Source organism: Penicillium psychrosexuale (assembly GCF_028828465.1).
Source record: "Penicillium psychrosexuale strain IBT 29551 chromosome Unknown utg000004l, whole genome shotgun sequence".
In the NCBI taxonomy this organism is placed as follows: domain Eukaryota; kingdom Fungi; phylum Ascomycota; class Eurotiomycetes; order Eurotiales; family Aspergillaceae; genus Penicillium; species Penicillium psychrosexuale.
The window spans coordinates 4,765,950-4,788,921 of record NW_026643189.1 but is presented as its reverse complement, the minus strand read 5'-3'; the positions used below and the strand labels follow the sequence as shown (position 1 = coordinate 4,788,921).

Below are 22,972 nucleotides of genomic sequence, written 5' to 3'. Positions count from 1 at the left end.
TTTGTATTATGATTACCCATTCCCATGATATGGCAGAATCGGAGGCTGTTGATGGTCCTTATCAAGTACAATCTGAGTACGCTTACTCCGTAGTTACCATGACGTGGATGATTGAATCTCTAGTTCTCCAAGAGAATTTGACACGCTAACTTTGAGAGCGGGTCTCGGCGATCTTTCAAGAACTACATTTACGCATTGAGAAAAAGTTGTAGCGAAGGCCAGACGAATTGTATTGGCTATAAGCTTATTCCAGCTCATATGAAGAGTCGCAACTGTATCAAAACAGTCTCAACAAAACACACTTGAGAAGCCAACCGGCGCAAATCTTGCCCGGACTGACGAACCAACCAAACATCTGTTCCCCAGAACTATGATTTTTAGGCCTTGGATTAAAGCGCTTAATCGAAGAGTCCGAATCCCATATCCTCATCGGACTCCTCCTCCTCCTTCTCCTCCTTCTTCTCCTCAGCAGGAGCAGCGGCACCACCGGCAGCGGCAGCGGCAGGGGCAGCAGCAGCACCGCCACCGGAGGGGACGGAAGCGAGCTTGGCAGAGCCCTCGGAGATCAGCTATATAAAGAGTCAGCATGCATTTCAGGTAATATATATGCGCTTGCGAGTATCACTGACCACCTGGAGGTCCTTGCCCTTGAGCTCGGAGATGACCTTCTCGACGCGGTCACCCTCAGCGTCGATGCCGACGGAGGAGAGGACAGCCTTGATATCGGCGGCGGAGGGGGCCTCGTTGCCGGCGAGGGCGAGAAGCAAGTAGGCGGCGAGATACTTCATTTTGAATGGACTGGAAAAAAATCTTCATTAGTATCGAATTCAAGATCGAATGCGATCGTACTTTTCAAGCCGCAAAATCGGCCGAGAAGCACATAAATAAAGTGTACGTACCGTTGGTGATTATTATCTGAACAAGAGAAACAATCGATTTAACCGCGAATTGGGCGGAGACTGCAACGTCGAGTTCTGGTGGAAGAGGTTGGTTGACGAAGGATTAACCGAGTGCTCAAAATCTTGGAAAAAAAGGTGGTGCGAGTGGGTGTGGCTAGTGTTGGCGGGACTTCTAAGCGAGTGCTGTGGCGCGGTGTATTCACTATCACGTGACGTTTGCATATCCGGCCTTGATAATTGCATGCTGGCCCATAAACCTGTCTCTCTTCTCTACTCCTCTACTGAGTACATAACTCTCACTTCGAAAGCTCTTGGGCCAAGTCAGGCGTGTTCTTCACTTTTGCTACTTCTGTTATTCCAAGATAACAGAGAATCCGGAGAGAGCCAAGCCAGAGATCTATTCTCATGCTATCGGGCTCGGAGTCATGAAGTTACTTAGTCGTACCAAATATCGACGGTGAGCGACTTCTTCTTTGTACCACTCTTCGACTCCAGGATTTAAACCCTCGGGATATTTCTCCTATAATCAAAATGAGTGTATGGCTACCTATCTTTCTCTTCGTTTCACCTCATTTTGACTGACATAGCATAGTTCCTCGATTCCATTCTCTCGTCTATCCAGACGGGTAAGCCCTCCCAACTTCCGGTGACTCAGGTGCCTACCTCGCCTGCACCTGCTTCAATCCCCAAAAAGGAGGATCGCAAACCGACCGCTGTGCGACGGCCGCCTCCAACCAGCGGGAATGTCAGTGGAGGGATCAAGCGCAAAGCTGATGACCAGCTGCCTCGCCCACCAAAACCTGAAAACAAGGTGGCAAATAGCTCCGCCGCAATGAGGCCTACACTTCCCACGAGGCCAGCGGTATCATCAGTACCACCCAGAGTTGTATCCAAGCCAAATCTTCCGACCACCTCCAGGCCAACCATGCCTAAACCCACCCCCAAACCCAGCTTGTCTGCGGCGCCAAAAGCGATACCCCCACGGAAGGAGCCCGACCCCAAGCCCACATCCGCAGGCGCTGCCACAACCTCGAAGCCGCCACCAAAGGGATCATTTGCGGAGATCATGGCGCAGGCAAAGGCTAAGCAAGAGACGGCGCCTGTGGGAGTAGGGTTGCTACGACACCAACCCGGCTCCAAAGAAAGACTTACCAAAGTGGAGCGCAAGCGGCGCATGATGGAACTCCAGGCCAAGGAAAAAGAAGCGCGTTTAGGAAGGAAGGCTGGATCCGGTGTCTCTGCTAAGGGTAAGCCTGCTGTCCGGCAGCGCGATTCCGAGGGACCCTCATACAAGGGGACGGCCAAACCGACGCAAACTCCCGAACCGCTTACCTACCGTGGTACCGCGGGCCTGCCGTCAAATCGTGGTGGAAATGACCGTCGACACCAGTCTCGCAACCGACAAAATGAATATCTCGGAACTGACGAAGAAGATGAGGGCGACCTCGGTGGCTACGACGATTACTACTCTGATGCGTCGTCCGACATGGAGGCTGGAATGGATGATGTAGACCGCGAAGAGGCGGCTGCATTGGCATTTGCTAAACAGGAAGACGAGAAAGAGCTACGGCAAGAAATGGCGGCTAAGAAAGAGAAGTTGGAGCGCCAGCGGAAATTGGCCGCTCTTGCTTCTAGGAGCAAGCGTTGAAGTTTGGACATTTTATACAGTCAACTGGTTTCTTTTTTTCCTTCTGATCACTTTCCTTGATCTCTTTTGTTTTGGATAGGACTACATGTTAACTCCGCATTATGAGCGTTCGGGGTGTCCATAGACGGGGATGCCTTCATATTTTTTGCTTTGAAGCACCATCAATAGCGAGCGCTATATCAATACCAACTTTCTTTTCTTTTGACTATTGTTCTGTACATTGTAGCCAATATTCAATATTGAAGTCATCGGCTTGATATTACAACCCCGGCCCCACTTGGCAGGTGACATCACTCGCGTTTACCCAGCATAACTGAAAGTTATCTTCTACATTTTCACATTTTACCAATTTCACCATTTCACCATGGAGTCAGTTCATCATGTGTCGGTCTCATCGAAGATTCTCTTCAGCAAGGTGCGCAAGATTGTGCCTCCAATGCTCGAAAAGTTCCACAAAGGTCTGTTGATTAAGTCGATTGAAGCTATCGACCACGCAAGGAAAATCCCCGCTGACTATTAATCTAGGACAACTCGGCCGTGTAGCTGTTATCGGAGGCTGCGTTGAGTAGGTTCTCTGCCTGTTGACACTGGTATCCTACTGACTGGTATAAGCTACACCGGGGCTCCATACTTCTCATCCATGGCCTCTGCAAGACTTGGTACGTCCCCTAAACAGGTCCATGATCTCCACTAAAGATATTGACTATCGAATTGCAGGGTGCGATATGGTATGTGCGAAAGATGGCATACCTTATGCAAACGACTAACAACCACCAGAGCCACGTACTCTGCGAACGATCCGCAGCACCAGTAAGCTAAAATTCGGCTTTGATTGAACCTATTCTAAACATGTAGTACACAGGTTATCAAAAGCTATTCTCCTAATTTGATGGTACACCCATTGCTTCCAAGCAGCGACACTGTGAAGGACCCCAATTCGATCGATGCACCAGCACTGGCGGGTCCGATCATCGCGATGTTATCTCGCCTCCATGCACTTGTGATTGGACCGGGTCTCGGCCGCGATGGCGTGACGCTAAAGGTAGTCGCGGAAGTGATCAAAGAGGCGCGGGCGCGATCGATCCCATTTGTGCTAGACGCAGATGGGTTGCTGATTGTGGCGCAAGACCCGGGCCTGGTCAAAGGCTACAAGGACTGTATCCTCACGCCAAATGTGGTAGAGTTTGGGCGTCTAGCCAAAGCGCTGGGTGTCAAGGTCGTCAGCCAAGCGGAGATTGCGCAAGGCGGAAACGGCGACACCATCAGCAAAGCATCAGATGAGTGTGAGCAGCTATCTCGAGCCCTGGGCGGCGTGACGATCATTCAAAAGGGTCCTCAGGATTTGATATCCAACGGGGTTACTAGCATTATCTCTGATAACAAGGGTGGCTTGAAGCGCAGCGGCGGTCAAGGAGACACTCTGACCGGATCACTGGGCACATTCCTTGCTTGGCGAGCGGCTTATCATGAGAAAGTGTGGGACTCTGGCGAGCAGGATAACGAGAAGGCAGCGCAGAGCAAGGAAGATGTTCAAGCAGAGCTCGATTCTGAGAACAAACGCATGTCCCCGACAACGACTCTGCTATTGGCGGCTTGGGCGGGAAGTAGCATTACACGAGAGTGCTCGCGACGAGCCTTTGAAGCCAAAGGGCGGAGCATGCAGGCCAGTGATTTGACTGATGAGGTTCACGGGGCGTTTCTGGACCTGATTGGAGAGCCAGAAGGGTCTAAGACGCACCTCTAGGCTACCATATCAAATGCTACTAGCCATTCATCTATGTACGAGAAAGACGGTGCAGCTGAATATTCCGGAGCATATCTCCATGTACCTAAGCCCAGCTGCATGTAAACTCACAGCAATGAAACATGTCTCGTCCACTTTTATGATGGTTCTCACAAGCGGTGTCTATAGTTGCCAAGAAGAATAGTCTCGAACCCTGCATATCTTAGTCAAAATCCGTCTCCGATATTGCAATCTCGACTGCACTGACTTACGTGGTGTTATATGGTATCATAGGGCATCTTTTCTTGCATTTTTACCTGAGAGAAAGAAACAGCTCATAGTATGCGAATCTTTCAGCCTTCAATAATCCATTGATCAGCATGGTCAAACCCCGTCTTTCGGTGCTGATGCTTGAGACTCGGGCCTGAGTCTTGTCCCAATTGCCAACCATTAGGTGAAAATATAATACTACCGGCCAATAAAGGTCGTCTGACAACACGATATCATCACCAGACTCGGATGATTAGTTTTGAGCGGGTCCAACAAGGAAAAAGTGTGTCCTAGATGGGCACCTTAGACCTTTACCCTTGATGGCATGCAGAGTAATAGAAACCAAAAAACAACATGTCACAGGCCCTGCCTCAATTCAGACTAGCCTATGCCCAACTTTCGCAGTCTCGCTTGTTTTCACCTGCCTTTTATCAGGTTCCAAAAGTCTGCAGAAGACGAAGTCATTTGGATAAAAGAATGCCCAGCTCGTAGCAATAAATCTGCAAGCAGTGTGAGACATCTACCTTGGCAAGTCAAAATTTCACATTCTATACGGCCGTTGACGTCGAGATCTGAATGTGGCTAGAGGGATGGCCCTGAGACATGCACCCCGCCTCCACCCTTGCTAATTCGATATTCCAAAACCTAAGCAGTTTTAGGCGTGCTGCTCAAAGGCAATGTTGAGCTAATAAGCCATCGACATCACCTTGGCCAATGAACATTGGTGGTGTTTTGGGGTATTGTTCCAGATCTCGTATTCACGCCCAACCCCGTACCGTATATGGCTATACTAGGAAACCCAGGCTGAAAATGACCTCGTGATGCAACGCAGGGAACAGGATGAAGAACGTCTTCCACAACAAAGGAGCATCAAGCCTAAGGATTGGTCTAAGCATATAGATCCTTGGAGACGAGTATATAAGATGGCGAATCTCCCAGCAAAAGATAACGCCATCAGAAACCAATCCCCAGACACAAGACACCAGATCTACAAGCCCAATCATCCATCAATATGCATTTCCCCATCATCACCTTGATCCTCGCGACTGCCTCCCTGGTAGCCGCTGACCCAACATCAGGGCCCCAGTGTGGCACCTGCAACCCCATCTCAGGCGAGAACGGGTGTGACCCTTCCACCTCGTGCATCAACACGGGAACATCCTTCCACTGCGCCTGCCGCGCTGGTTTCAAGGCATCTCAGTACAACAACGACTTGTACCATCAGTTCCGCCTGCCGATGCCGAACTATGAATTCCTTGTTTTCGTTCCTGAGTACACGGCTTGCAACACCTCGTGTGATGATCCGTATGCTGCTCCTTCCGATCTTTGCAACGAGGTCATGCTTCAACGCCAGTGCGCGGCTTAGAATATTGGTCCGTGGTGGGAGTGGTCAAACAAGATAAGGGGGTAGTGCAGTAGGCTCAAGCGGAACCTATAGCGAGATATTCTGGCGGGTTTTCTGGCGGATTGCATGTGTACATGGGTCACTTCTTAATGGAAAGAAATTGCTTTAGTGGAGAATTAGCATGTAAATGTAGATTAAACAAGTAGACTGAGAAGATCTTCCTAATTCATCTCACGAAATCATAATAACCGACTCCATTTCCCCAAGAATATACCCAAACACCCGTCGCCTTAATTTTAGCCAGTTTCACATGCATCTTCAACACGTACAAAAAGTCCGACATCAAGAAAACAATAACAAAATGTGAGACTTTCACAATTACATGTCCATATCGTCATCGACTTCAGTGAAGAGCAGACGCGTGCCGTTGCCAGTGACTTGCCAGAGCTATAGAGAACATTGTTAGTAAAAAAGCACGGTACTTTTGGGAGTTAGCCACACTTACGTTCATCTCGGCATATTCATCGATAGTCATGGTGAGGTTATCTTCAGTGAAGCCTCGGGCCAGTACACGCTCACGAATACGTCTCATGCTCATCTCGCCTTCCTCTCCATCTCCAATGGCAGCGGCACCACTCTCCTTCATACTACGGATCAAATTGTAGATCTTGCTAGATGGGGTGTTGTCGCTACCCTGCTCGCCCTCGCTGTATAGAGAAGCCTTACTGATCTCAATGAGACGCAGAGCCTCATCGACATCCTCGCGAACAACCTCCTCACTGAAGCGAAGACGAGCAAGTGCCTGCGAAAGACGAACAATACCGAGCAGAGTACGGGGACTGACATGGGAAAACTGTCTCTTCTTGGACTCATCGATCTTTTGTCTCTTGCGCATGGCCACATAAGCACCAACCATGTAATCAGAAACATTGGTAGGCACAATAGGACGGTAGCTGCGTGCCTTGGCAACATACTGACGGACCTCGTGGGGAGTGAATAGCACGCCAGCTTCTTCACTCTCCGGGTGCTTGTTGTGCATGTGGACGTAGGTGACGTGTTGGGCCAGCTCCTCGTCGCCCTCGCGGGACGGGGTATCCAGAAGCAGGAACATGACATCGAAACGAGAGAGCAGAGCGGCGGGTAGGTTAATGTTCTCCACGGGTGACACCCGAGGGTTGTAGCGACCATATAGCGGGTTGGCCGCTGCGAGGATGGAAGTGCGGGCGTTGAGGGTAGTTGTGATACCGGCCTTGGAAATGGAGATAGTCTGCTGTTCCATCACTTCGTGAATAGCTGTTCGGTCTGAGTCCTCCATTTTGTCGAACTCATCAATACAGCAGATACCGTTGTCGGCGAGAACAAGGGCACCTCCCTCCAGCACCATCTCGTCTGTGACAGGATCTCGCATGACTGCAGCGGTGAGACCGACACCACTGCTTCCTCGTCCCGTGGTGTACACGCCACGAGGGGCAACCTTAGTAATGTATCGAAGAAGCTGGGACTTGGCGACACCAGGGTCACCCATCAGGCAGATGTTGATGTCTCCACGGATGTGCATGCCGTCACCCATCTCTTTCGTGACACCGCCAATCAAGAGCAATAACAATGCCTTCTTGACATCAAGGTGTCCGTAGATTTCGGGTGCAATCGACCGTGAAAGGTACTCATACATATTACCGGAACGTTGGTGTTGCTCGATCTTGCGAAGAGTACGGCTATCCATACCCACCTCATTGTAGGACTTCTTGTGCTGTGTGATGTGCTGGGCATCCAAGTATGTGTCAGTCAGCAGGCCGGCGCGAATAGCCCGGAAACCAGTGTAGGGAGTGGGCAAGAAGATGCCAGCCACATCGATAACGTCGCCGGGGTTCAGTTGACGAGTCAGAGCTCCGTAACAGTGAACAGTTAAAGCGCGAGGAATATGGCCCACAGGGACCTGGTCGGCCATTTCCTGGATCTTCACTTCCTGGAAAGGAACAAACTTCGATGCACGAGTCGACAGGAAGAGCTGACCCTTCGAGTTGTTCTTCTTGCATTCCTCCGACAAACATTCGGTCAAGGGGAGGAATTGCTTGGTGGTGATGGGCTGGAACACCTCGCAACCACAGCGATCGCAAGTGTAGGCGTTGATCTGTACAGCTGGCTTGACATCTGAGACACGGGTGGTGATACCGCGGACTGTAATCAAGGTACCGATGTGCTCACCGCGTACATAACGGACGGCGAGAGCTTTGGAATCGCGCTCGGCGCTAGACCCTGAGGGTGTGAGGGGCTTGAAGTTAACAGTATATCTGCGGGTGAGCTCCGGAGGGAACATCGATGGGGCAGTCGCAGCAGCTTCCATGTCGGCCTCCATCGCAGTTTCCATAGTCTCATTCCGCTTCTCGCGTTGAGACATGATCACATCAAGCACATCGTCTTTGAATCTGCACGATAATTAATTTAGCAGTCTGTGCATTCACATATAAACAGATTTGACATACGTGACATCCTTTGTCTCCCTGGGCATAACCGCATCAATCGCTTGAGAGATGACATCGATATAGCGTTTTGTGTTCTTTTCGATAGATTGGACGAGCTTCAAGTCTTCTCCCTCGGGCAAGGATTTCTCGAACTATTACCAACATTGTAAGCTAGAGTTTAGTCAGAGGGGCTCATATTGATACTTACAATTGACAGGTCATCCAACTCAATCAAGATATTAGATTTATCCCGGTTTGCGATATCCTGCAGAATTTGCATGTACTTGAGCTTCGGCTCCCGGTGCCTCCTTGCTCCTCGGGTGTTTGCCCCATTGGTCTCATCAGCATCATCCATGAAATCATATTCATCACTAGTCCCGTCGTCGATGTTCAGATCCTCCAATGCCTCGGTCGCAGCGGCTTCCGAAGACGATTGGAAGGTTTTGAACCCCTTCAGGAAATCCTTGAAGCTATTCAGTTGCGCGGAATAATCCACAGGCGGGGGGTATTGAAGGAGAGACATAATAGCAAAGTGCGCTCAATTGAAAGCGCAAAGAATGGATAGTGGGATCGGGAGAGAATATAAGGAAGAGGGTCCGTCCAGTGTCTATCGGAGCCCCAAATTCGCTGGGTAAAACGCGAACGCGAGGTCGGGACGCGCTCAAAAACGAGACTAACCTATTTAGGAAAGGTATCAATTCCGACGGATTATCACTTTATCCGCTATCAATATATCACATGACTCGTCATCGGGCCGAGGCGAAAGAGAGATGTAGTGTGGAGTCCGGGGTCGCGTTTCTACGAGTTCACGATTCCCCCTCCTCCTTGTCTTTCCGGGGTCCACGATCGTTCAGCGCTTCAAAATGGCGCCCAAGAAGCCTGCTGCGACGGCCGAAGTCGCCCTTATCCCCCTAAAGAACTGTCTTGTTAATCTACCGCCGTCGCTGGTCGCCCTGCTGGTCAATGCAAACACGGTCAGTCTGCTAGTCGTTCTGTTTCCGTAGGTTATTTTCGGCTAACGTCTAGCTATAACAGACTGCTCAGAATGTTATTATCGAATTACAATATAAATCGACCTCCGGAAAGGCCAATGGAGCTCCTCCGCAGCAATCATGCTTCCTCGGTTGGACGGGTATGCCGAGCAAGCGCAGGCTTGCGCCTGTCGTTGGGAGGGACGGTATCAACAGTGGATATTCCAGGGAGCAGGAAGTATCTACCGTTGAGCTTGATACTACTTTTGGGCGGCTCCTTGGTCTCACAGAAGGCCAGAAGGTACAATACTTCCCGTACGTCATTACCCACGTGGGGCGCTAACACTTGCAGGTCGGATTGTTCATCCACCTCGATCCACCCGTTGCACATACGATAAACATCGAGCCATTGACACCAGAAGACTGGGAGAGTATGTACAAGCTACAAGCAGCTATAATTAGAGTGGTACTAACTCGATATAACCAGTCATTGAGCTCCATGCCACATTCCTGGAGCTTAACCTCTTGTCACAAATTCGCGCTCTACCCAATCCTACATACAATGCGGCGCAATCGATGCATATGCACCCACTCGCATTGCATCTCTCTCCCACATCTACCGCCAATATTGTCGTCACTTCTCTTACACCCGCTCCCCCAGACACCTCCCCCTTCGCCAAAATCGCGCCGGATGCAGAAGTCATAGTGGCTCCCAAGGTTCGATCTAAGACGAGTAAAAGCTCTCGGGCTGACAGCCGCAGCGCTACTGGTAGCAGCAGGAGGAGTGCTGGGGGGAGGAGTGCTTCGAGCACTGTACGCCCGAAGAGTGGTCGGTCCAACTCCAGTACACAAGGCTCCCTCTACTTGAGAGGCGTAGACCGCTCAGCGACCACTCAATATTTTGACGAGGAAGTAGACGATGACGCAAATCAGGGCCTTCGTATTTGGGTTGATCCGGGTCTGCTGGCTAGCCATGAGCTGCGCGGCGCGACTTGGGCATGCGTGTCGGTTGTCCAGCCATCCGGTCTCAAACCCCCACCAGATCCCCAACAGCAACTTGCTCAGGCTGAACAGCAAAAGTCCAATGATTCTGGTGCCCCTTCAACCAAGCTCGTGGCTAAATTGTTTCCATGGGAGGAGGCTCCTGACAATCGGCATGTGGCGCTTTCCACCTTGTTGTGCACGGCCCTTGGTGCAGAGAACATGGTTGGAGGAATCATCCGAGTAGAAGCAGCACCCCCACCGCTGCATCGCTCGGCAGTCAAGACCCTCAAAGTCTATCCTTTCATAGGCGATTCTTTAAAGAAGAAGGACGGGCTGAAGTTCGGTGCCGACACTACGGCATCCCGCGATGCCCTAGCCGAGCGCCTCAAAGTCATCTACGGCAGCACTGGGTCTGACACAGGGCTGTTCTCGGGACCTTTAACTGATGGAATGATTATACCCAAATCTGACTATCACCCTTCAGTCTCTTCGTTCGATGGTGCTATTATTCGCTTTGATCCCCCCTTCAAAAAGGGGGCTCCGGACGAAACAAAGTCAATGTTCGGGTGGTTGCTAGGCTCCGAAGCCAAGCTGAATCTTGAAGTGCAGGCTGAAATCCCCAAGCCATTTGACCCTAGTTCACAGGCGCTACCTATGGAGGACCCTCTTCCAGAGACTGCCCCTGAATTAGTAGGGATTGATTCTATCATTGAACAGTCATTGAACAATCTAACAAAATCGTCGTCTATCTTGCTGACCGGTGGTCTTGGTGCCGGTAAAACAGCTCTTGCCCATCTACTAGCTCATCGCCTAAGACGAGATCATCTTTTCAATGTCAAGTATTTCTCCTGCCGCAAGCTCGTGACAGATGAAACACGTATTTCCAACATCAAAGAGACCCTGAACCGCCTCTTTATGTCCGCATCATGGTGTGCGCGTCTTGGTGGCCAGTCAGTCGTGATCCTTGAAGATCTTGACAAGCTCTGCCCAGCGGAGACTGAATTGCAGGTGGGTGGTGATAATGGCCGAAGTCGCCAGAACAGCGAGGTTATCTGCTCTATGGTTCGAGAATATTGCGCGCTGAATTCCTCTGTTGTGCTACTGGCCACTGCACAGGCCAAAGAGTCTCTCAATAATGTTATTATCGGCGGCCATGTCGTCCGTGAGATCATTAATATGAGATCCCCGGATAAAGAAGGACGCCGAAGGGTTTTGGAAAAACTTACTAGCGAAGATAAACCCACAGAGAGCTTAAACGGGCATGTGAGGGCCACAAGCTCCTCAACACAAGACTCGTGGTTGGACCCTTCAAATCCGGGGAGCCGACCAAGCTCTTCTGGGGGTGATGGGTTTGTTATTGGAAGGGACGTCGAGTATCTAGAACTGGCCGGCAAAACCGATGGGTATATGCCCGGTGATCTTGTGCTACTCGTTGCTCGTGCGCGGAATGAGGCCCTCATTCGCTCTGTCTCAGATCTGACAGCAACATCGAAGATGATCACTCTAGGGTTAGAGGACTTTGAAAGTGCCTTGAAGGACTTTACCCCAGCGTCTCTTCGAAATGTTACTCTTACCTCGTCAACAACCACATTTTCGTCTGTTGGGGGTTTGTTCGAAACTCGCAAGATGCTATTGGAAACATTGCAATATCCTACAAAATATGCCCCGATCTTCGCACAGTGCCCATTGCGACTGCGGTCTGGTTTACTTCTCTATGGATTCCCTGGGTGCGGTAAGACAATGTTGGCTAGCGCAGTGGCTGGCGAATGTGGATTGAACTTCATCAGTGTCAAGGGTCCCGAGATTTTGAACAAATACATCGGAGCTAGTGAAAAGAGTGTCCGCGATTTGTTTGAAAGAGCCCAAGCCGCTCGCCCTTGCGTCCTTTTCTTCGATGAGTTCGACAGTATCGCACCCAAGCGTGGGCACGACTCCACTGGTGTCACGGACCGTGTTGTCAACCAGTTGTTGACACAAATGGACGGTGCAGAAGGCCTCTCTGGCGTTTATGTGCTGGCAGCAACATCACGACCCGACTTGATCGATCCTGCCCTCCTTCGTCCTGGCCGTCTCGACAAGTCCCTTCTTTGCGGCATGCCCAACCATGCAGACCGTGTTGATATCATCCGCTCAGTGAGTGAAAAGCTCAAAATGAGTGACGAGGTCACGTCTCGCTTTGGTGATATTGCCACCCAGACCGAAGGATTCTCTGGTGCAGATCTGCAGGCTGTCGTCTACAACGCCCATCTAGAGGCAGTCCACGACACGCTAGGTGACCGTTCTACCGATGCAGCGAAGCCCAATTCCAAGTCCAACTCCTCCGCCAATGCTTCTAGCAAGTCCTTCATCCAGTTCCTTTATTCCTCTTCAGAGGAAGCATCTGGGTCTGTCTCCATGCCAGCCCCAGCAGTGATTTCAGCCAAGCTAGAGGCAATCAAGAACTCACGTCGCCGTCAGCGCCAGCTCGAGCAGGGACTTTCCGGTGCGAACAATGCCGCGGCCCCGGTGGCTAACGGCACTGAGCCCGATGCAGACGAGCTGCATGAGGATATCATCGTCCGCTGGGAACATGTTGAGCGCTCATTGGCAACCACGCGTGGTTCCCTTCCCCCAGCTGAGCTTAGACGTCTCCAAGGAATTTACCGTGAGTTTGTGGCCGGCCGAAATGGCGAGATGCCCAACGGCGAGGCTGCCAATGAGATTGGAGGGCGAACAAGTCTGATGTGATATATTTTATGACTTGTTTTGTACACTGTATATATGAACGCCCTTGTATGTTCGATTGATTATTTGCCTTCTACTCCTGTATTTCTCAATATTGGTAAATGGAAATGTTATTATACATTTGAGTCTCGTCTTAGAGGATTATTAGATGAGAAAGGGATCAAGTTTATCGGACCGATGTTGGCTTGCTTGCGGCAATTCATGAAGGTTTGCCTTGTAGATTGGGTTGCTTTACAAAAGTTGAAGTACTAGTAGCTTAGGGAAAGAGAATATGAACTAGCTATGTTCAAAGCGGACCGCAAGCAGTCACAGTATACATAAACACCTCCACATCACCGTGGTGCCGTGGGCGGCTACCGCCTACGTGACCCGGCAGCCCATATTAGGAGGAGGCCTGGAAGTAGGGGAGACTCACGGGCAAGCTTTTTGCCTTGCCCAATACGGTTTGTAGGTAGTCGGCTTTCTCGGTCATCATGAATGTGTATATTCTGATTTGCTCTCTCTTGCTGTCCTGGAGAAAGCTATACTTTCTCATCAGCACTAGGGGCTTGTCTGTCTGGCCGACACAAAGTCCGTCACTTCTGTTCAAAGCCGCGAGTCTTGCTCATTATCTTCCGTCTTTCCAGACAATCCGAAACAGTCCCCAGAATAGCTAGTCCAATCAGCCCACAGCAGCCAGTAGCAATTTGCCTTTTCCAGGTATTGGGATCACGGCAGTTCTCAGAGCAGACAGGATAGGTTCCGTTTGTAGCCATTTTGGCGCGTCTGGCATGATAGCTATTTTCGGCAGTCCACATGTGAGCTGCGACGGGGCAGCGCAGAAAAACCGAATTCGTAAAAGAGGAGGTGGTGCATGGGAATTGGTTCATGTAAAGGCTGGCGATATCGGAATATCGTAGAGGTGGCGAAACTATTTCGGTCCTTGAGAGTCAGAGCTTGAAGTACATATGAGCCCTGGAGAGGGATCAGACTCACCATACTGCGTGCACCTCGTACTGAAAACTAGACCAAGCCCCGGAGATATTACCTAACCAAGCTCCAACTGTACATCGATGAATCAGCATTGGGAAGCAAACTATAGGTGGAAGAGATGAAATTACCAGTTGACGAGCTCGTACCCGGTGGTCAAAGGCAATCTTTATTGGATCTGCTATTCTTGACTTCCTCTGCATGGTTCGGGCTGCAGAAACTATCGATAAAGGCGTTTCTGATAGCTTTCGGCACCAATCCAGGGAGCAGAACTTAAAGCCACGAGGCCTATATGTCATATTGTTAGGAATCAGAACTGAAGACTAAACCAGAGAGACACAAGCCTTACCAATGGGCAGTCAACTCCTCCTCAAGCATCAGCCCCCACACTACAGAAACCCCCCCTTACCATCTTCACCGAAAGCACCAGCAGAAAGCTCACCCAGACAAAATCCAAGTTCACTTATTGGCTAGCTGCCGAGCTCTGGCTCCGGCCAAGTCACCAGCACAAGCGACACCCAGGGACCCTATCAGAATCAAAAGTCAGCTGAGTCCAATCCATTTTAGATGGAACATGTGAAGCGAGAAAGAAGCGAGAAGAACTGGGATGGAACTTAAACCAAGAAAACAAAGGCTAGAAGAGGTAAGAATGAAATTAAATGGACTTACCAACGTCGCCGGCGCAGCAGAAGACTCGGAGCATCACCACGGATCAAGATTGGGGCGGGGGTAGGCTTGCCCCGGCGCGCCGCAATCGAGCCCATGAGCGCGCGAGCCTGCTGTCGCTGACGGTGGGCTTCGTACCCTGGGATCTGCTGGTAAGTGGGGGGAATCACCGGAATCCTAATGTCGGCAAACCGGGAGGTCGCAGCCTGACGGCTGGCCCCGTAGCGGGGGTAACTACCTGTCTCGAGAGAGACACAAACCTCATCGGTAGAACGGGAAGTCGGAGGTCCATTCTCCATGGACCAGAGGCCCGACAAGGAAACCATCTCGAAGGCATCCATTTTGCAAGTTGTTTTGGTTATCAAATTGCCTTTGTGTGCAATGAAAAAGAAGGAGAAGAGGGAAAGTGAAGAGGAAGTGAAGGGAGAAAGAAAAGAGCAGAAGAGAAGAGAAATGGGATGGGATGGGGGCTGTTTACGGCCCAAAGAGGAAGGGTCGACCGACTTCAGAGGCGAAGGGGCGACAAAGTGTACAAATGGCATCGGCTCGCAGTCGCTCCTGCCATCTCATGCATAAGAGGTGGGGGACCATTAAGCACGCGGGCACTACTGTCTTGTTATGGGTCTATTCAATTAGGGCTGGCGATGTTGCAGTTTGATCGAATTTTGTAAAATAAACAAATGGCTTAGAGTACTTCACTCTTTCTCTAGAGCCTTATCAACAAGACGTTCAAGCTTGTTCCATTCAGCGGAGAGTACAGCTTTGGTCTTGCTAGGATCAATGCCATTGGCTTTGAACTCATTGTGAACCTGCAGAAACTGATTTCCAACAAGTCTCTTGAAGCTAGGCACGGTGCAGCTCTCCGCTTGGGTGCTAGTAAGTTCGGCGAGAATGTACCATATCAAGTAGTGAAAGTTCAGCTTGAAGTCATGAATCTGGACAGGGTCTTTGGGGTCAGGTTGGAAGCCCTCCTGGGAAATAAAGACAGTAAGCCTGACTAGGCTCCATGCATGGATGTGTCGGATTGGATGGGCTTTGTCATAGACAACAGGATCAATTCGCAGGTATCGAATGGCAGCGTGGATGAATGCCCGGGTGAAGTTACCAGCCGTTAGCAGAGATATGATGAGCTTGTCGCGCAGAGAAGCATATGGCTGACGGGTGAGAGGCCATAGCGCAGTTTCATGGAGCTTGTGCATAGCAGCTTCTAATTTCTCGATTGCGTCTGCTGGCTCTGTGCTGGTTGCTGTTGCTTTCTGCATGAGTTCTAGGGCTTCACGCTCTGCTGTCTCTAGGGGAGCCATGTCTTCAGGTGTAGACAAGAACCGGTCTTCAATGGTATCTGTTCCCATCTGGCACTTTGTGCACTGGCAATCAAAGAAGTAGCGTTCTTTCAATTCGTTGCGACGGATATCGTATGGTGTCGTGGTGTCGATGTAGGAGATGAATATTTGCTCGCCCTTTTTGATAGGACGCATAGCTTTGACGTACAGTTCTTCACCATCAAATCCCACAGTGGAGTTGTAGGCACAGCTGTGGTTGATCAAGCCGGCATATGGATGCATGTAGAGGCCAATGCGGTCATACATGGAGGTGGTAAGGTTGAAGGAGTTGAGATCCAGCTATGATATAGTTAGACAAAAGGCCGCGATGAAAGGTGTAAGGCTGAAACCAATTACCTTGGCAGCATAAGAAGCGATAGTTCCTTCATCCACATCCGTCCCTGAGTAATTCTTGACAGCTCTTGCCGTCAGGTTAATCCTATCAAGCTGGCCTTGGCTCTCTGATATCTCGTTGATATGAGTCTCCAAGCCATCAAAGACCTTGAACTCTTCAGCGTCGTATTTGCTACGCGCAGTGCGCAGTACTACACGTAGGAGAGCACGGGCATTGTTGGGAAGAACCATAGGCTTGACTTTTTTGAAGATGGGGCATTCAAGAGAATGCGCGAACTTCCAGTCCTTAGATTGACATACCTAAATCACATATTAGAATATCAAACCAGTAATCTTTGGTAGGACAAGAAATATGAGACAGCAAACAGTATATCGTATATCCCATTAGCAACTCACCCGATCACAATACTTCACGACACGGCATCCCGTGCAAGCCTTTAACTCATTTCCAGTTTCTACCTGTCTCTTTCCGAAGCAACCAGCACAAGTGTCCTCTAAACGTGGGGAATCAAGAACCGCCACAAATGGTGTTTTGATGTGCAAAACATCTTCACCGGGGTTGATGTCGGCTGTCACAAACAGACCGTTACCTAGGCCATTAGGGGCCGGCTGTGGGACCGTCCTGGTCGTGACCGAAGGTAGTGCAATTCTTGATGCCATTCTAGGTGATCTGAATATAGGAATAAGAATTGTTTGAAGATATAACAATTAGAGTGGATAGTCGTCCACACGGGCAGGGCGGTGAATATTCGCCATTGTATTTGAATCTCTTGGCATTGATAGTGGAAGATTAATAGAATCTCCAACATACCCCAACAAAGAGCAGTCACATGGAAGACATTGAGATTTCCCTTGTGGTTTTACTGCTTGCCAATTCAGCTTAAACATTAACAGAAGCTAGAAACCAGCTCTATCTTTATATGCAAAGTCGCGACATGGTATGAATCGGGCAAAGAAATACTCCTACAAATCCTTTTAAGCAGAAAGCCATACCAATCAAGATGAATATTTGGAGCCAAAAAGAATCAGATTCGAGGCGCTATTTAGGTAAATTACTAGGTGGACATATAGCATAGCTCATTCAAAGTGTATAAACCCAGAGACTCAAGTCCCAATAAATTAAACATCAGGCATGAAAAGAACATGAAAAGAACCAAACTCAAGACCTAGAGCATAGCCGCAAAAGCTGCAGCAGCAGCAACAGCGCCCAACGGTGCAGCAGTGATCAGAGGCTTGGCAGCAGCCGCAGCACCAGCAGTAGAAGCAGTAGGAGTAATCTTCACCGGTGTAAGCGAACCCGTCGCATTAGCCTTGAAAGCGTAGATACCATCGGTGACAGTAAGAGGGTGATAAACAACCGAATACGACGGGATGGATTGTGTGCTCGAGGTGGAATCGGAAATGGTGTGATCACCCTCGAAGGCAGTGTACTCATACTTCCACGTGCAACGAGCAGATTCAGAAAGGCGGGTGAAACTGCATGACTCGACTGCGGTTGCTTGGGCCGTCGCACCCTTGGTCACGACAGTTACTTCCAGGGAGACGCTGTAAGTTGCATCGCCCTGGATCAGGGTTGCGGGGCGGTTCAGTGCGCACTTGGATGCGCCTGCCATGCAGGCGATCTCATAGGTCGTGGCGTACTTGTCGATGCCAACAACTCGTGCTGCGGTGCTGGAGTAGGCGCCGATATTGGCGCCGTAGGGATTGTCAATTCCGAAATAGCTGATGGTTGTTGTGCTGGGCTCATCAGCGGCGGTCAGAGCCGCTAGGAGAGAAACGAGGAACCAAGATGAGCGCATATTTGCAGGATTCGAAGAGGAGGTATTTCAAGGTTGTGAGGACAGAGAGAGTTGGGACTGGGCAGAATAAAAGGAGTCAGGAAGCAGGGGAAATTTTTCACAGTCACTGTTATGTTGGCTCATGACTAGCGTGCCCGATGGGCCTAAAAAGAGTCACAGAGTTCCGCAAGCCAAGCATCGCTCGTATACCAGCGCTATACTTGGCACTTGGCACTGACAAGTAATTTCGTTTAGGGGCTGTGGTAAGAAACTAAAGACATGTCGGTGTAGATCTTGAGGGCCTATGGTTGTGACCTGCAAGCATCAGTCAAGACCTAGGCTTTCTTGAAGGTGAAGAAGTTCAAGGTGGCATTTGAAGGCAACAAAAAGATGAAGGTTCAAGAACAATAGAAGTCACTAGTCGCAAGGGTCACGAGGACCCGTGGACATCAACGTCCTTCTGATTGGCGCCCACAGGAGGCTCAAGCCCCTCCTAGCCTAAACGGATACATATTGTGGCTGAGCCCCTGGAAATGAATAATGATAGGACCCTGAACATAACTAGCTATGCACAAGTACGGAGTACGGAAAATATCTCAAAGGTCAAATTCGTATAGGATCGGCCGTAGAGCAGAGAGTATAGACGAGGAACAATTCGAAGATTCATAAGGAAAAGACAATATTCCAATCCGAGAGTACAATAATTAAAAAAGGCCGAAAGGACAATGCGCGCCATCTATCAACAAGATTGCCCTACCCACTACACCGTACAGGAAGTTTAGATCCTGTCCTATATTGGAAAATCATGACGGGAGGACCTGGGGAGGCCATATGGGATATCGAGGGGAAAAGAGAGGTTGACTCCCTCTCTCTTAATCTCGACATGGTGGGGGTTTTTTTTCTCTTCTTCTGTCACTTTGTGCAAAAAAGAGAGATTTACAGTGCCTTTCCGCCGACAAAGTTGGCCCAGGTGCGGACCTCGGAGGGGATTCCCTCGGCGCGGGGCAGCTTCTGGCTCATGCACTGAGCAAAGAGCTGGGCAGTCTGTAGATGATCAGTTAGCAAGTTGAATAATTATGGAGTATCAGCTCTTTGAACATACCTTAGGCTCCATGAAGAGAGGCACGCTGAAATCGACAGCGTTGCGACGCATGACATAGTCTTCATCAAGCTGGGTCTTGCCACGGGTCTTGGCAAGGTTGAAGCAGCCACGGATGTCGTACTTCTGGAACACTTCACGGAGAGCACGCTTGTCCTTCTTGGGGAACTCAATCAGCTTCACGGAGACGTCGTTCTGGGCGGTGGACTCGATGTGAGCCTTGACTTCGGGGTTGACGGCGTAGAACTTGTAGCCAAGAGGGTGCAGGTAGTCGACAATCCTGGTCAGGTAGGGCTGGTTGATATCACCGCCGAGCAAGATACCCTCGCCGGGCTCAGGCACGCGGAAGTTCATGGTGGACTGGAGGGAAGACCAGTATGCCTCGATCAGATCCTTACCGAAGCAAGCAATTTCACCGGTGGAGGACATCTCGACGCCCAGGAAGGGGTCGGCACCAGCCAGACGGGTCCAGGAGAACTGGGGAACCTTGGTAGCGAGGTAGTCACGCTTCACCTTCATGAGGTCGACGGGCTCGGGGACATCACGGCCGACGAGAGCCTTGGTGGCGACGTCGATGAAGTTGGTACCCAGGACCTTGCTGACGAAGGGGAAGGAGCGAGAGGCGCGCAGGTTGCACTCAATAACCTTGAGCGCGGGCTCGCCACCCTCCTGGTCGGCCTTGATGATCTGCATGTTGAAGGGGCCAGTAATGTTCCAGGCCTTAGCAACCTTTTCGGCGATCTCCTTGACGCGGGCCATGATGGGCTCCTCAAGGGTAGCGGGGGGCAGGACGAGGGTGGCATCACCGGAGTGAACACCAGCGGGCTCGACGTGCTCGGAAACAGCGTGGACAAGCAGCTTACCGTTGGAAGCGACGGCATCCACATCAATCTCCTCGGCACCCTCGATGAACTTGGTGATGACAACGGGGTGATCAGGGGAAACGGCAGCGGCGTTCAAGAGCTTCTCCTTGAGCTCATCGACACCGTAGATGACGTTCATGGCGGCACCGGACAGAACGTAACTGGGACGAACCAAGACGGGGTAACCCACAGTGTCGGCGAAGACCTCAGCATCAGCGACAGAGGTCAGTTCCTTCCAGGCGGGCTGGTCGACACCAATGCTATCGAGGATAGAGGAGAACTTGTGACGGTCCTCGGCCTTGTCAATGTCCAGAGGGTTGGTACCCATAATAGTAGCACCACCGCTCTCTTGCAGGCGGAGGGCAATGTTCTGAGGAAGCTGACCACCGACAGAGACAACGACACCGCTAGACGCCTCGAGCTCGTAGATATCCATGACACGCTCGTAGCTGAGCTCCTCGAAGTACAGCTTATCAGCGGTATCGAAGTCAGTGGAGTAGGTCTCGGGGTTGTAGTTAATCATAACGGTCTTCTTGCCCATCTCACGGAGGGAGAGAGTAGCGTTAACAGCGCACCAATCGAACTCAACGGAGCTACCAATACGGTACACACCGCTGCCAAGAATGATAATTCCGTGGTCATCGAAGGTAACATCGTGGGAGGAAGCGTTATAGGTAGTGTAGAGGTAGTTGGTATCGGCGGGGAACTCGGCAGCAAGGGTATCGATCTTCTTAACCCAAGGAGTGATGCCGAAGGACTTACGGCGAGCACGGACATCATCCTCGGTGGATCCAACCAGGAGAGAGATCTGCTTATCGGAGAAACCGAGCTTCTTAGCCTTCATCAGGATCTCCTGCTTGAGGCCGAAGAGGCTGCCGATTTCCTTGAGTTCATTGTTGCAATCCACAATGTTCTGGATCTTGTACAAGAACCACTTGTCGATCTTTGTCAACTCGTGAACCTTGTCAACGGAGTAGTTCTCGTGGAGCATAGCCTGGCCAACAGCCAACCAGCGGCGATCAGTGGGGTTGCGGAGAGTCTCGTCAAGGTCATCGAACTTATCACCCTGGAGACCAAGGTATTGAGGGTCAACCTGACGGATGGCCTTCTGCAGGGACTCCTCCCAGGTACGACCAATAGCCATAACCTCGCCGACCGACTTCATGGCGGAGCCAATGTCGCGGTTAACGTGCTGGAACTTGCTCAAATCCCAGCGGGGAATCTTGGTGACAACATAGTCCAGACTGGGCTCGAAGTTGGCGGTGGTGGTCTTAGTAACGGCATTAGGGAGCTCGGGAAGAGTATGTCCCAACCCAATCTTAGCCGCGGTATAAGCAAGCGGGTAACCGGTGGCCTTGGAAGCCAGGGCGGAGGAACGCGAAAGACGAGCGTTAACCTCAATGACACGGTAGTCGAGTCCATCGGGCTGCAGAGCGTACTGGACATTGCACTCGCCAACGACACCCAAGTGACGGACAATCTTAATAGCAGCAGTGCGGAGCATGTGGTACTCCTCATCAGACAGAGTCTGACTAGGGGCAACAACGATACTGTCACCGGTATGAATTCCGAGAGGGTCGAAGTTCTCCATGTTGCAAACGGTAATACAGTTGTTGGCAGCGTCACGGACAACCTCGTACTCAACCTCCTTCCAGCCCTTAAGGGACTTCTCGACCAGAATCTGGGGAGACAGAGACAGAGAGCGCGAGGACAAGTCACGGAGCTCATCGGGGTTGTTGGCGAAGCCAGAACCCAAACCACCGAGGGCGTAAGCAGACCGGACAATGATGGGGTATCCAACCTGCTCGGCAGCCTTGAGAGCGTCCTCGACAGTCTCGACAGCGGTCGATTCAGCAATGGGAATATCGATCTCGTTCAAGGCCTGGGCGAAGAGGTCACGGTCCTCACTAGTCTCCAGGGTCTTGATGGGGGTGCCGAGAACCTTGACACCGTAGCGTTCAAAGGTGCCCATGCGGTTCATCTGCACACCCAGGTTCAGGGCAGTCTGACCACCGAAGGTGAGGAGAATACCATCGGGGCGCTCGCGCTCAATGACGTGGGTAACATATTCGGGAGTGACGGGGAGGTAGTAGACTTCGTCCGCAAGCTTGTGGTCGGTCTGGATGGTCGCAATGTTGGGGTTGATCAGGATCGAGTGGACGCCGGCTTCCTTGAGAGCCTTGAGTGCTTGAGAGCCTATTTGATCGCGCAGTCAAGAGATTAGTTACCGTTCTCATATAGATTGATTTTTAGCGGCCATTTTCAAGCTCTCTGTATTCCCCACAGAAAAGCTTCTCGTATAGACAATCCCCATGAGGGACTGACGGGGCGATGTGATCGAAAATTTCATCTCCAAGCGATTGCAACTTACCAGAATAATCGAATTCTCCAGCCTGTCCAATGCTCAGACCACCACTGCCAATAACGAGGACCTTCTTGACATCGACGAGGTTGCTACCTGCCGACACCGCACCGCTAGCGAGATAAGACTCAGCAGCCGGGGGCCTCTCAGCAGCCAGGCGGTTCAATGTGCTAGAGAAAGAACGGAGTTGCTGAGACCGAGCCGTGGGGATCTTCTGCAGGCGTAGTGTGGAGGCCGTCGAACGGACGGACTGAGATGAGAATGCGCGCAGAGAAAGTGCTGGTCGGGTTTCAGCAATGCAGCGCTGGCGCAGCAGGGCGGCCGCCTGCCCACATCGAGCAGCGAGAGCCATTGCGCACCGAAGGTAATGTTTCAATTGCTGAGGGATGTGTTGAGGATGAGTCTACACTTTGCTGGGATTCTTTTTTTTCCGCCTCGAAGTCGCTAATTGGCTCGTTCCGTTCACCGTATACGGCTCCACTTTTGAAGACCAACGAGGGAAAGCCGGGGGATATTGGGGATTATATACCTGC

General features: G+C 50.9%; 11 protein-coding genes across 11 annotated transcripts; 4 read left to right on the top strand and 7 right to left on the bottom strand.

The window, feature by feature from the left end:
* Positions 1-398: 398 nt before the first annotated feature.
* Positions 399-1,121, bottom strand: aspf8 (ribosomal P2 domain-containing protein; the record flags this gene model as incomplete). The annotated part of the gene is made up of 4 exons (XM_057188634.1): positions 399-569; positions 630-798; positions 900-915; positions 1,103-1,121. 4 exons carry the CDS (start codon positions 1,119-1,121, stop codon positions 399-401), a joined length of 375 nt encoding a protein of 124 aa, XP_057040337.1.
* Positions 1,122-1,430: 309 nt separating this feature from the next.
* On the top strand, positions 1,431-2,547 carry N7518_007706 (uncharacterized protein; the record flags this gene model as incomplete). The annotated part of the gene is made up of 2 exons (XM_057188633.1): positions 1,431-1,436; positions 1,492-2,547. 2 exons carry the CDS (start codon positions 1,431-1,433, stop codon positions 2,545-2,547), a joined length of 1,062 nt encoding a protein of 353 aa, XP_057040336.1.
* A 364-nt stretch (positions 2,548-2,911) lies between these two features.
* Positions 2,912-4,291, top strand: N7518_007705 (ATP-dependent (S)-NAD(P)H-hydrate dehydratase; the record flags this gene model as incomplete). The annotated part of the gene is made up of 6 exons (XM_057188632.1): positions 2,912-3,005; positions 3,073-3,112; positions 3,160-3,206; positions 3,265-3,275; positions 3,325-3,357; positions 3,410-4,291. 6 exons carry the CDS (start codon positions 2,912-2,914, stop codon positions 4,289-4,291), a joined length of 1,107 nt encoding a protein of 368 aa, XP_057040335.1.
* A 1,261-nt stretch (positions 4,292-5,552) lies between these two features.
* On the top strand, positions 5,553-5,906 carry N7518_007704 (putative adhesin; the record flags this gene model as incomplete). The annotated part of the gene is made up of 1 exon (XM_057188631.1): positions 5,553-5,906. The coding sequence occupies one exon, from the start codon at positions 5,553-5,555 to the stop codon at positions 5,904-5,906; it is 354 nt and encodes a 117-aa protein (XP_057040334.1).
* A 357-nt stretch (positions 5,907-6,263) lies between these two features.
* N7518_007703 (DNA replication licensing factor MCM7) lies at positions 6,264-8,870 on the bottom strand (the record flags this gene model as incomplete). Its single annotated transcript, XM_057188630.1, has 4 exons — positions 6,264-6,332; positions 6,391-8,311; positions 8,369-8,499; positions 8,556-8,870. 4 exons carry the CDS (start codon positions 8,868-8,870, stop codon positions 6,264-6,266), a joined length of 2,436 nt encoding a protein of 811 aa, XP_057040333.1.
* Positions 8,871-9,210: 340 nt separating this feature from the next.
* pex1 (AAA family ATPase peroxin 1) lies at positions 9,211-13,029 on the top strand (the record flags this gene model as incomplete). The annotated part of the gene is made up of 4 exons (XM_057188629.1): positions 9,211-9,321; positions 9,383-9,619; positions 9,671-9,749; positions 9,806-13,029. The coding sequence occupies 4 exons, from the start codon at positions 9,211-9,213 to the stop codon at positions 13,027-13,029; spliced, it is 3,651 nt and encodes a 1,216-aa protein (XP_057040332.1).
* A 572-nt stretch (positions 13,030-13,601) lies between these two features.
* N7518_007701 (uncharacterized protein) lies at positions 13,602-13,781 on the bottom strand (the record flags this gene model as incomplete). Its single annotated transcript, XM_057188628.1, has 1 exon — positions 13,602-13,781. The coding sequence occupies one exon, from the start codon at positions 13,779-13,781 to the stop codon at positions 13,602-13,604; it is 180 nt and encodes a 59-aa protein (XP_057040331.1).
* Positions 13,782-14,660: 879 nt separating this feature from the next.
* Positions 14,661-15,002, bottom strand: N7518_007700 (uncharacterized protein; the record flags this gene model as incomplete). Its single annotated transcript, XM_057188627.1, has 1 exon — positions 14,661-15,002. The coding sequence occupies one exon, from the start codon at positions 15,000-15,002 to the stop codon at positions 14,661-14,663; it is 342 nt and encodes a 113-aa protein (XP_057040330.1).
* Positions 15,003-15,356: 354 nt separating this feature from the next.
* On the bottom strand, positions 15,357-16,997 carry N7518_007699 (S-adenosylmethionine-dependent methyltransferase; the record flags this gene model as incomplete). Its single annotated transcript, XM_057188626.1, has 3 exons — positions 15,357-16,283; positions 16,341-16,637; positions 16,734-16,997. The coding sequence occupies 3 exons, from the start codon at positions 16,995-16,997 to the stop codon at positions 15,357-15,359; spliced, it is 1,488 nt and encodes a 495-aa protein (XP_057040329.1).
* A 506-nt stretch (positions 16,998-17,503) lies between these two features.
* N7518_007698 (uncharacterized protein) lies at positions 17,504-18,136 on the bottom strand (the record flags this gene model as incomplete). The annotated part of the gene is made up of 1 exon (XM_057188625.1): positions 17,504-18,136. One exon carries the CDS (start codon positions 18,134-18,136, stop codon positions 17,504-17,506), a length of 633 nt encoding a protein of 210 aa, XP_057040328.1.
* Positions 18,137-19,008: 872 nt separating this feature from the next.
* N7518_007697 (carbamoyl-phosphate synthase (glutamine-hydrolyzing) CPA2) lies at positions 19,009-22,791 on the bottom strand (the record flags this gene model as incomplete). Its single annotated transcript, XM_057188624.1, has 3 exons — positions 19,009-19,159; positions 19,218-22,273; positions 22,449-22,791. 3 exons carry the CDS (start codon positions 22,789-22,791, stop codon positions 19,052-19,054), a joined length of 3,507 nt encoding a protein of 1,168 aa, XP_057040327.1. The 3' UTR covers positions 19,009-19,051.
* Between the last annotated feature and the right edge of the window lie 181 nt (positions 22,792-22,972).